The sequence below is a fragment of the Gastrolobium bilobum genome, unplaced genomic scaffold, assembly GCF_033153095.1.
Source record: "Gastrolobium bilobum isolate Gb01-03AN ecotype WA unplaced genomic scaffold, APGP_CSIRO_Gbil_v1 utg22780, whole genome shotgun sequence".
NCBI lineage: Eukaryota > Viridiplantae > Streptophyta > Magnoliopsida > Fabales > Fabaceae > Gastrolobium > Gastrolobium bilobum.
This window is the reverse complement of record NW_026895620.1, coordinates 61,954-75,255: the sequence shown is the minus strand read 5'-3', so window position 1 is coordinate 75,255 and position 13,302 is coordinate 61,954. Positions and strand designations below refer to the sequence as shown.

Here is a 13,302-nt window from a genome sequence, read left to right as displayed (position 1 = left end):
TATCTATGTTGCCACACTTGCAGTTAAGAAAGTCCATCATAATTTCCAGAGAGAGAGTATTCCATATTAGACATAAAAGATGTAATAGTTCCAATGGCTGATGTAAAGGGGAGAGGAATATGGGAAGTTTCAAGGTGGTTTAGACCAATACCCCAATAATACGATACTGTAAAATGGTCAAATCATAAATCACATAATCTTTTCCAGCAAATTTAATTACATGTCGAATGATTCAAAAAGTTGGTAACATATGGTGATGATTCAAAACTATTTTGACACTAACATTCTACTTCCTCATATAAGCACCATAAAGTTATTATACTTATGTAGCACCATGAAGTTGCAACTTCAAGCTGTTACCTGCTCAGTTGCTCATCACTTTTAGCCTCTCCATCATCTAAACCCTTAAGCTTCAGTTGTTTTCTCTGCCAAATCTGACTCAGAACTAGTTGCACCAGTGCTCTCTTCATTGAGAGCTTGAATCTCACCCTCTGTTTTAGACTCTGAATCCGTTTTCCTTATTCCCGAACAACTTGGATGGAAGTAGAACCTACTGCAGCTCTTCACTTATTTTGGCAGCTTCCCCAACCGCAGCCTCCCCAGCCTTAGCTTCAGCTGTCAGCCTGTCGGCCCTTTCCTTCTCCTCCGTCAGTTTGGTCAAGTCCTCTTCATTGAGAGCTTGAATCTTACCCGCTGGTTTAGATTCTGAATCCGTTTCCTTATCCCCAAACAACTTGGATGGAAGTAAAGAAGCTACTGCAGCTCTTGCACTTCTTTTGGCAGCTTCCGCAGCCTCAGCCTCCTTAGCCTTAGCTTCAGCACTCAGCCTTTCCTTCTCCTCCATCAGTTTGGTCAAGTCCTCTTCTCTTCCTTCTTTTCTCAACTCCCCCTTAACAAACTCTTGGAACTCCTCATCAAAATCAACTCCATTATCATCCAACAAAGTATCAACAATCTGAAGCACCTCATCCAACCTTCCAGCCTCACTTAACACCTTCATCATGAACTGATAGCTAGCAACATCCATCTTGAGCTTCTTCACCATAAGGTCAAAGAAAGACCTAGCCTCATCGATCTTCCCAACTTTAATCAAGCCATCAACCAGCCTATTGTAAACAGCCAAGTTAGGCCTCAACCCTGAATCCACCATTTTTTTAAAATACGCAGCTGCATCATCAGGCCTATTCTCTTTGAAACAAGTATCCATCAACAAGCCATATGTAAACTCATCAGGGTTCACCCCCTTGCTCTCCATTTCTCCATAAACCTCCTCAGCTTTCACAATCATCCCATTATCACACAAGTGCTCGATCAAATTATTAAACGACAACACATCGGGGCTGCACCGATATTCACCCATGCTCCTAAAAACTTGAATTGCTTCATCAAACCTTCCTTGAGCACAATACCCATCCACAATCACATTAAAGCTTCCCAAATTAACAGCCAACCTAGTAGGAGGGTTATGCTCCCTTATTATTCTATCAAACAGCTTCAATGCCTCATCAAACTTGCCATTCTTGCTAAGTGCATCAAGCACCGAATTAAAACCAACGGCACTCATCTTCTTCTTATTCATAGCCTCCTCATAACAATCCATAGCCTCATTCTCCATTCCCTTAAGGAAATACCCCTTCATCAAGCTCCCAAACACAACCCCATCATCCACAACCCCTCCAAGTTTGGTTTTCAAATCCTCATAGAGGCTTAAAACACAATCGGCATCAGAGTTCCTAGCATGACCCAACATCAAATAGTGATAAACAAGAGGGTCAGGGGCGAACCCTCTGGAATCCATTTCCTCCTTGATATCCATGGCACGCTCAAGCTTGTTGTTGTCGACCAAGCCCTTGATGAGAATGCGATAGGTTGTGGGTGAAGGGTTCATTGGGGCATCGTTGAGGAACTGCTTGTAGTTCTCGAGAGCAGTGTCGGGTTTGCGGCAATCGAGGTAGGTCTGGAAGACGAGGTTGTGAGTGATGATATTGGGAACGACGCCGGCTTGGGTGATGAAGCGGTGGAGGGAGAGGAGGTCGTTGTACCTCGACTGGCGGAGGAGAGCGGCGAGCACGGCGTTGATCGTGAAGATGGTGGGGCGGCAGTTGGAGTAGATGGAGTGGCGCGTGTAGAGTGCGGCCTCGTCGAGGTCGTTTTCGCGGATGAGGGTTAGGATGCGGTTATGGAGGTTGAGGCGGTGACCGGTAAGGGCGGACACGTGTTCCGGGAGTTTCGGGTTGCTAGGGTTCTGGTGGTAGGGTGGGGATTGGGATTGGGGTCTGGGTTGTTGCCGGGTGCGGTTCAGGGCGGAGAGAGGGGGTTCGATGCGGAGTTGGCGCTTGCGGCGGCGGCGTTCCGCGGCGGCTTCCTCCGGGGAGGAGAAGGAGAGCAGGCGGAGGCATACAAAAGATGGTGGTCGGCGATGGTTGGCGACGGTTCTCAGGTGTATGAAGAAGGTAGCTTTGGAGAGAGCCATGGTTTGGATCCAAAGATAGGGTTCAGAGAGGGTTTTGAGTTTAAAAAAAGAAGATGATGTTGGAATTGGAGCTTTCACTTAACCTAATCTCGGGAAAGATTAAATATGTGGGCTTGCCAGTAAGCTAGAATTGAGCTATTATGAATAGGCCCAATACTAACACCAATTGCCTTTCCTCTTGTTTAGCTTGACTCTGATACACAGATATGAAACATTTTACACAAAACGAATGGCAAAAAAAAATTTTAAAATATTACTATTTTAATAAATAATTATGAATATATAACTGTTTTGAAATCATCTACGAATCTATTGCACTCATTCATGCTCAAATTAGACATGACTATTCACGCCCAAATTAGGCGTGACTCCCAAAGCATTTACGACTAATTTAGGCGCGAATTATCTGGTGTTGACACGTGGCAAAAAAGGTCAACTTACGGACCGTAAAACTTTGAAAAGTCATAACTTTTGACTCAAAAATCCGAATGAGGTAATTCTTTTTTTGAGTCCACATAACTTTTCGAGATATATGCAATGACATCTCATTTGATATATTTTATCTCTCACAAACACAATTCAAATTTGCAATAATTGTATTATATAGTGTATTACCGAAAAAAATTAAAAAATTATTATTAATAAGAAAAACAAAATAAAGATTTAATTTGTGATTTAAACTCAAAAATCAATTTGAAAAATCTGTATTAATAAAAAATTAATTAAATAAATATTCTAAACACTTGGTAGAATATTATATAAATTTGTATATATTTTAATAATTAATTACGAATAAGTTGTCGTTTTGAACCTAATTACGAATATATTGCACTCATTCACGCCCAACAATGGTACTATAACAATAAATTCAAAATTCAAAATTCAAATAACCTCCAATAAGTTGATTGCATATTGTATTTAATAGGAGTTGATTGTGTTTTGTATTTATTAGGAGCTGATTGTGTTGTAATTTTATAAGTTGGTTACAGATTGTCGCCAATTCAAATAAATTTGCTGGAGATTATTCGAATTTAATGTTATAGGAGTTGATTGCGTTTTGTACTTAATAGAAGATTTGGTGTCATCTTATTTATAGATGAGTTAATCCACTTTGGTGCCATCTCTTTGTTGCAAATTTGAATTGTGTTTGTGAGAGATAAAATATATCAAATGAGATGTCATTGTGTAGATCTCGAAAATTTATGTGGAATTAAAAAAAGAATTACCTCATTCGGATACCCGAGTCAAAAGTTATGGCCTTATAAAGTTTTACGGTTAAACTATTAATTTTTTTTGCCACGTGTCAACAACAGATGATTCACGCCTAAATTAGGCGTGAATGCCTTGAGAGTCACGTCTAATTTGGACGTGAATAGTCATGCCTAATTTGTGCGTGAATGAGTGCAATAAATTCGTAGATAATTTCGAAACAGTTATGTATTCGTAATTATTTATTAAAATAGTAATATTTTAATTTTTTTGCCCAAAACAAATTATGAACTCATGCTATATAATGATTAAAACGCCAACGTTTTGTTTGCTTGTATTGTACCATTAAAAATACAGAAAAATATTTCTGCAGTTGCTGTAGATAAGTTATCTATATTTACTCTCAAACCGACGTCGTTTTGGGATTAAAAAATTAAAAAGTTATAATTATAAAGACTATAATAACCCTGGAATAAATTAAAATTACAAACACACCATATTTTCAGCCCAAAACGACGTCGTATTGAGCTTACTACAGATAAGTTATCTGCAGTTACTACAGAAGAAGAAGAAGGGAACCCTAAAAATATGATATTTGTCTAGTTAATTATTATGAGATATTCTATGTGCAACTTGATCTTTGCTTATCTTTCAGTGCATAAAAAATAAAAGGTAGGGGACATTTTTTGAAAGAGATGGAATGGACAAGTGGTTGTTTCAAATTGCACGGGTAAAGAAGCTGACTTATCACTTGAAGTTATCACGTTACCCAACTAAACTCCAATAGGAAAGCAAGAAAAAAAAAGGAAAAAAAAAAAAGACTATGCGTTACGTCTGTTTCCCCCCCTCATATCATAATGACATACATAGGTTGAAGTCAGTTTGGACTTTAGAACGCATTTGATAATCTAAATATATAGGGTCAGATCATATATATATACACGAAACAAATTATGAACGCATGCTATACTATGATGAAAACGCCAGAACTTTGTTTTATGCTTAGTATATGTATAAAAGTATGACATTTGTCTTGTTATAAGATCTTATATGTGCAACTTGAAGTTGCTTATCTTTGAAAGCATAAAAAAATCAAATGGATGGGGACGTTTTATTAAAAAGATGGAATGGACAAATGGTTGTTTTGAACTGAACGGTTAGAGAAGCTGTCGTGTGAATCATTAGAACTTATCAAGTTACGAAGGTAAACAGCAAAACAAAAGGGAAAATAAAACAAAATACAATGTATAACGTGCGTTTTTTTCTCACATCATAATAATATAAAAAGGTTGAAGTCATTTTGGACTTTAGAAAAACATTTAATAATCCCACATGTGGATTTTATATTTGCTTTACCACCTAACTCCTTGCTTATATCCAGCTAATTAACGTGAACTTATTGTATATTACAATATATATCCCTGACTAGCTTGGATATTTTACCCTGTACTGTGGGCATCACTTATACACTGTATACAGCAAATAGGAGGAAGAAAGTCTTTGATTCAACTCGGAGGAGAAGACCAAGGTCCAATAATAATATGGTCATCAAGTGTGTGTGGTCTTGTGAATCACTTGAACTTATCAAGTTCCTAAAGCAAACTTCAAAAGGAAAGGAGCAAGAAAAAGAAAATAAAAAGAAAATGTATAACGTGTGTGTTTTTTTCTCACACCATAATAATATAAACAGGTTGAAGTCAATTTGGATTTCAACATGTAGATTATATATTTGTTTTGCCACCTAAATCCTAGCCTATGCCCAGCTAATATACATGAACTCATTGTATTATTCCCAAATGCCCCTAACTTGGAGAATTTATCCTATAATACAGTGGGCATCACTTATATGCTGTATACATGATCAAGTGTCCAGCAATATGGTCATAATGAGTAAACAGGAAGAAGGAACTCAGGAAGTCTTCTATTCAACTCAAAAAAGAAGACCAAGGGTCCAATAACATGAGCATCAATTGTGTCTTTTGTGTTTTGACAATGAACATATCAATTTAATGTATGTATGGAATTTATTTTTCTCATTTTGCTTGTGAGAACTTGGATTTCCTGCACAGTCAAATTCAAGTATGGGTCCCATTGTTTTTTGAAAAAAAAAAGATTGCACATTCCTCTATGTATGTATAGCATAAGACAATTATTTACGGTAACAGAAGAGTAGTAAAACCCTTAATGTATTACACACTATAAAACAACTAAAATAAGGTCTATCTCTTTTTAGTATAACACTATTTTAATATTGAAATTAATGTTTCTTATGTTATAGGAGATAATTTTATTTCCTACACACATAAAAATATGTGAGAGCCATGTACGGCCATGCGAAGAGAAAAGAGAGAAAATATCACATGGACTCCACACATTTTATGAGTATGTAACAAATAAAATTATCTCCTACAACATGATAAACACCTATGAAGCACCGACACTTCAAAAACCATTATGTGTCGTGTCCGACACTTCTCGACACTCTCTGACACACCGACACTTCCCGACACTCTAACACGCGTTATAGAAATTCAAAAGAAGATTCAAAGATTGTGTTACGTTGAATTTTTAGTTTCAACCGGTAGATTCGTTGGATTACGATTATCATTTTATTGAGTTTAATATAAATATTTAGGATATCTTATGTTTCTTTGGAAAATTGATGAATATTATAAGTTTAGTTTTATTTTTTTGTTAAATTATTGAATATCAAATATAATATTAAAAATACACTACATAAATTGATGAATATACACTACATAAATTAAAAATATTATTTAATATCAAAACGGGTCTTAACGTGTCGAAATCTAACATTTTTTAGAATTAACGTGTCGGAGTGTCGTGTCATGTCGTGTCGTGTCGTGTCGCGTGTCACATGTCTATATCGGTGCTACATAGATAAACACTAATCTCATATACTGTTTCTCTTTCACCACATTTTGTTTTAACTATTATTCTATTGTTTTCATTTCCATTTAGCATAATATATTAATGTTAAAAGTGAGAATAAATTAAAGTGATCCATGATTTACGGCCTAACTTGCTAATAAACAAGTTAAATAAACACTTTCAAAGAAGTTTATTTAATTAAATAAGTCAGGTTTCATATTTTAAAAAAGTTCAAGTGTAACGAGTCTTATTTTATGGAATATATTATTACTATTTCATAAAAAAATTATAGTGTTATTTTATAATATTCATATAATTATTTTAAATTTGTTATATATTTTGAAAATTAAAACCTAAACATGTTAGTGTATTTAAAATTAATAAGTCTATGTAAAGAAATAAAGAAGAATTTTAAATATATTTGAATTATTTCAATACTTAATATATATATATATATATATATATATATATATATATATATATATATATATATATATATACATGAAAAAAATTAATATTTTTTAAAATAATTTTATTTAATATTCATCAAAACAATGTTATTTTAATATTGAAAAAAATTAGATATTAAAGACTATTATAAAAGTAATTATATAATGGGTTGGCTAAATATGGCTAGAAAAGAAGTCAGCCTTCCAGCCCCACCAAAAAAAATTGCGACGCTCTTTTTATTTTATTTTTTAAATCATAAAAAAGAATAAATGTTGTAGATTGACACACAAAAAATATTGCTAAAAAAGAATGCACATTATTGTGTGCTTATTACCATCGAGTCACATTGTACTATTGTAGTGGCTTTTTGATGCTTTTACTTTTCATTAATTAATTAATAATTATTTTGTCCGTTATTCGAAATTATCTACTTATCTGCTCCTCTTTAATTGATTAACTTGAAGATTTAATTGACTAAATGGTCAAAACTGACAAAAAATAGTTGACTTGAAGATTTAATTGATTAAATCTTCAAGTTAATCGATTAAATCACCCAACAGACAATAAAGGTCAAATCTCTTCCATGAACAAAAGCAGATTCCATGCATATGAAGCAAATCAGCAAGTTAATAGGAGTTGATTGTGTTTTATATTTAATAGGAGCTGATTGTGTTTTGTATTTAATAGGAGCTGATTGTATTTTGTATTTAATAAGAGTTGATTGTGTTTTATATTTAATAGGAGCTAATTGCGTTTTATTAGGAGTTGTCATTTTACGTGTTTGTTACAGATTGTCACCAACTCAATTTTATTTGTAATTTGTAATTCTGAGCCTATTTATGGACAACATTTCAATGAAATGAGTAAATATACCAAATGAACGTGAAAGCATTGATTGATTGCGTTTTGTATTTCATAGGAGCTGATTGCTTTTGTATTTAATAGGAGTTGAATGTATTGTTGTCATTCTACGAGTTGGTTACAGATTGTTACCAATTCAAATTTATTTGTAATTTGTAATTCTGAACCTATTTATGGGCAACATTTCAATGAAATGAGTAAGAGTGTACATTTCAGACGAGCTCCTATTAAATACAAAACGCAATCAATCAATGATTTCTCGCTCATTTGGTATATTTAATCGATTAAATATAAGTTTTAATCGATTAAATCAATTAAGAGGGAGATTTAATCGATTAAGAGTGATATTTAATCGATTAAATCTTCAAGTTAATCGATTAAAGAGTGGCAGATTGATAAATAATTTCGGATAAGGGGCAAAATAGTTATTAATTAATTAATGAAGGGCAAAAGGGTCAAAAAGCCCTATTGTAGTACATATAAGTTTAAGATTTTTTTATAATAACTGAAATGAAGATTTTTTTCTCTTTGTGTTATTTTTAAATTAACTTTTTTGATATAAATTGTAGACAATATAATCATTTGTTTATTTTTTTATCATATATATTTTACTGAAACACCCTTCATTAATTTACCTAAAATTATATAAACATCCTTCATTAATCAAAATGACATAGTTTTTAAGATAGTTTTCATAACCTTATCTAAAGTAATTGTAGAAATATTTTTTTATTTTATATATTATATTCGAAAAATTACAATTGTATCAACTTCTCTCTCTCTTTTTAAAAAAATCTGATCGAGATAGAGGCTTGATTTCCCCTCCAAATTTATTTCCATAAGTGAAGTTAAAAAGTGCACGGGGTTTTGAACTAGAAATAAACAAAGTGGGTAATGAAACGACAAAGGAAAGTTCGGGATTGAAGTTTGGTTAGCCTATGAGCTCACACCGACTTTTGATGGAGTAACTTTTTGGAAAGTGTGGAATCATTTTTGAGAATTTGGCTTCGCCCGTGTCTGTGTTACGGTATAACCTTTTGTATGTGCTTTTAAAAAACGATATTTTGTGTTAAACAAAAAAAGAAGAAGATATTTTATGTTTTGTTTTTTTGGTAAGATACTGTAACAATCAATTAAAATTATTATTAATGTTACTATACATCAATTTCGTTGTTATATTGCTTATATTGTCCTAACAGTTATATTTATTTCATCTTTGTATGATTATGATTTTTCATATTTAATACTTTATATTTATTTTGACTTTTGTAAGGTGATGATTTTCCATATTTAATGCTTCCACATTAAATATAGAGAATCATAACCATACAAAGATGAAAATAAATATAACCGGTGGATCAACATAATCGATCTTACGGTGAAATTAATTGATAGTAACATTAATAGTAATTTTAATTGATTGTTACAATATCTTATTTCTTTGTTTTTTAATAAAAAAAAGGTATTTTTTGTTCGAATCAATATTTAAAATTATTTTTTAAATAAATAGTAGCATTATTTTTCTTTCAAAAAGTAATACTTTTGTTTGAATCAATATTTAAAAAAAACATATATTTTTTTTAAAAAAATTCTTACTTTTACTTTTTTGAAATATTGTATTCATATTCAACTTGATTGACATTTTAACCGTCATTTCACCATTTTTTTTTTAAAAAATGTTTTATATAATAAATAAAATGGAATGGGGCCAACTTGCAACGTGTAGTACAATGTCGTTGGCCCACTCCTTTTTCATTCTCCTGATAAAATATACACATCCTCGTATTATTATCTCAATTTTAAATACTAGATTATTAATTATTAATTAATAAATTAAATGATTAAGAATTAATTATTATTAAATTATATAATAATTAATATTTTTAATTATTTAATATTTAAAATCAGTGAGTGAAGATAAAAATATGGATATTCTATAAAAAAAGGAGAATAAAAAATTAATGGGCTAATTATATTGCACCACGAGAACACCCCTCTCATAAATAGTTATGCGACAAAATCAAATGGGGAGTTAAAGAATAGAATGACCATGAAAAAGAAAAAAATAATAATTTCTTGAAAAATTTTAAAGGGAAAGTTATATTTACAAATTTTTTGTTTACAAACTCTTACAAACTATACTAAGTATGACCGGTCATACTTCAATCAAGAGTGTATGATCGGTCATACTTAATGTAATTTTTAAAAAAAAATTATAAACGGATCATTCCCTAATTTTTAATCCCAATAGACCTTTAATCAGATTGAATTTTTTCAATTGTTTATATACTAATACAATTTAGAAAAAAGTTATATATTCTGAAAAATTTCTTTATTATTCCTATTCTTTTTTTCTCCTTCTCCTTTTCCTCATCTTTTTTTTTTTAAAAAAAAAATTCTGATCTTGATAAAATATGATAGGCCCACGTATATAAGGACAAGGCCCAAAACCCGTAAAGCCCAGTATAAGGCGCGATGTCTCACATTGCGCATTAACTTGGCGCGATACACCATTGCGCGTGAAATCATCATTAACATATCTTTAGAGATAAGGAAGCCAACATAGAAACTAATAAAGGTCAACCGCGCCTTTAAACAAATAGACAGAGGACAGCACAAGCTCGCCACTACTCTATCAAAGTAGCCTAGCATTAAGAGATAAGGCTATTAAGGCACAGGCTGAACCTGCAGCCTTTAAACGGTCAATTTGAGGTCATACCGCCTTCACAAGGCAGCATTAGAACTCCTATATAAACAAAGGGTACATACCCAGGTATGACAATCTAATTTAGTAAAAATACACATACACCTGCCATTGATACTGACTTGAGCGTTGGAGTGTCATCGTAGGTATCCCCAGTCTGAATCACCGCGCCGAAGGAGGACCAGAGTCCTCACATCATCAACTACAACCTCAAGCCCAGGAAGCTGATCATCCCAAAGGCGTTCTCCATCAACCGTGTGTGATTCGGCCCAGTACACATTGGTCAGCCCATACTGTATTTGGTCCGATCAAATTCTTACACCTGTTCTTTGACAACAACTTGGGAAAATCACCTATAGTGCTGGAGGGGTAGTTAAGATGCATATATCTAATATAAATCCTTGGTACAAAGAGGAGAGTCAGATGACACCCAAGAGAATTCCCAACTTTTTTATTTTCTAATGCTTTGTTTGAGGCAGAGAAAAACAAAAATCATTGAATGAGAAATGAAACTAGAGGAGCATGCCATACAGTTTTAAAAAATAAGAGGCATAAAATTAGAAGAAAATATTTTCTTGCTTAAATCAACTGAAATTATTCTCTCAAGATACTAAATAAAAACTCTTCTTTTTATCTAGTGCTTCCTTCTATACTTGGTATTTTTTTTCCCCATTCAATTATATCACCAAACGCGTGGAGTCAATCATTTTCTTACATTCAATTTTAGTAAAACCGGAGTGTTGAATATCAACACCCAAAATGACTATGTTATGGTTCAATTGTTAAGCGAGGATCAGTAATAAAAACGCTTTATGCCACAAAAGAAATTAATCTCATCCAAATACATAGACACACCCCTAAAAAAAAAATTATTTCATAACTATCCTGAACTGTATGCAAGTCAAATTAATGCAAACAATGTCACACTATGAGCGCACTTTGTCTGCAATAATATCTTCGTATTGTATTGTCAATGGTCATCTAATTTAGCCATGAGGTACATATGAAGAATCACATTGGGAGCACCGTATGTGGCGGGATTCAATACAACCAGTGGGGTTACAAACTAAAAATAGTTATTTTCGTTATTCTACTTATATGTTTTGTGTCAACTATATATGTCAAATCCAACCATAGTTGGAAATGAAACATTAGCACTATTGGCCTCTGCTTTAAAGACGAGATGGTTATGCGTATTATAGGTCAAATACACATCATAGTAATCAATTAAAGTACGACCACATTTTAATGATTTTCAAATAAATCGAAAGTTATGTTGATCTTCTCATGATTTACCCTTTATACATGCTTTGTCCACAGTATTATTTCCTTGACTTTTACATAAAATTAGCTATATGACTTTATGAATGATAAAGACAGAGGCAAATACAAGAGCAATTACGTTACATCAGTAACGAAGTATGTCCTTTGGAGTACTGAGAATTTATTCGCCAAAATTGACCTCCAACTCAGGGTGTTGCTTTTTGCACGCTCTATGGTGGGATTGCTTTGTCGGGGAGTTGCTTTTTTGTTTCCCTTCTTTTTGTTTTCTTTTCTCTATATCAAAAGAGAGAGGGGATTTGGTCTATTGTTTTATCAAAGTTTATGAGATAAAAGGTGTAGAAAGAACTCTCTTTTTTTTCTAAGGTAATCCAACTTAATAGTGATCGTGTTGGTTTGGTTTGGATTAATGAAGATGTTTTTTATTAAAGCAAATACAGTAAATTGAAAGACAAATTTGTTCGCATTGAACTATAAACAACCGTGTCTTTTTTTTATTTTTTGGAGTTAATCCAATCCTAATAACGATTTTGTGTCTTTGTTCGCTAGAATGGAATCCAAAATAGAGTTAAAAACTGCTAGTTTGAATTGTTTTTTATTTGGTTGAAATTTGTTAACTGGTAACCTTACTCAATTATGATAGAGTAAAGCTGTTTCATGATGAAAAGTTTTTAAATTTATTACGTCATCTTGATCCATTAAAGAGTAAAGGCTATTGTCTACCGAAAAAAGAGAGAGAGAGTAAAGACTCTTGGATATGACACAACTACTATGCCCTTGTCACGGGTTAATTTTTATATGTATTTGGTATAAGAGAAGTATTTTTGTTTCTATGATTATTATTTTGAGAAATAAGTGAATTTTACATAAATATTATTAAAAAGTTATTTGATAAATTAAAATATTCTCAAAAATATTGATTCAAGTTTTTTAATTCTAATGTTTGATTTATTATCAATAATTTCCAAGAATGTGGACTGACTTATAAAATTAAGGGTTCGCTTTTTCTGCAACTATTGAAGATAAGTTATCTGCAGTAAACTTAATACGATATCGTTTTGGGGCAGAAATCATAATATTTTTGTAATTTTAATTTATTTCAGGATTATAATAGTCTTTATATTTATATTTGAAAATAAATACAGATAATTTATCTGCAGTTGTATAAATATTTTTTTCTAAAATTAATCTTTGATGAATGAGTATAATATCTAATACTATATTCCAAAACGTCTACTTGTAGTTAAGTTTTATTCCCCCCTTCTCATTATCATATCACTATTTTCTGTCATTTAGTATTGATTTTATTTGTAGGTGAAGCCTTTTGGTAATTTAAAAATTCTGATCATTGTAACAAATAACATTTCATTCTAAAACCGCCAATTACATCAGCTCCTTAAACTTGAGAAGAGTTACGAAAAGACTGGTGCAC

The 13,302-nt window shown here is 32.3% G+C and overlaps 1 protein-coding gene across 1 annotated transcript; it reads right to left on the bottom strand.

Annotated features, from left to right (window-relative positions):
* Window positions 1–118: 118 nt before the first annotated feature.
* LOC133284813 (pentatricopeptide repeat-containing protein At3g49240, mitochondrial) lies at window positions 119–2,527 on the bottom strand. The gene is given in 3 exon segments (XM_061481919.1): window positions 119–407; window positions 409–464; window positions 691–2,527. Coding segments are annotated over 3 exon segments (1,890 nt in total). The 5' UTR covers window positions 2,474–2,527; the 3' UTR covers window positions 119–356.
* Window positions 2,528–13,302: the final 10,775 nt, after the last annotated feature.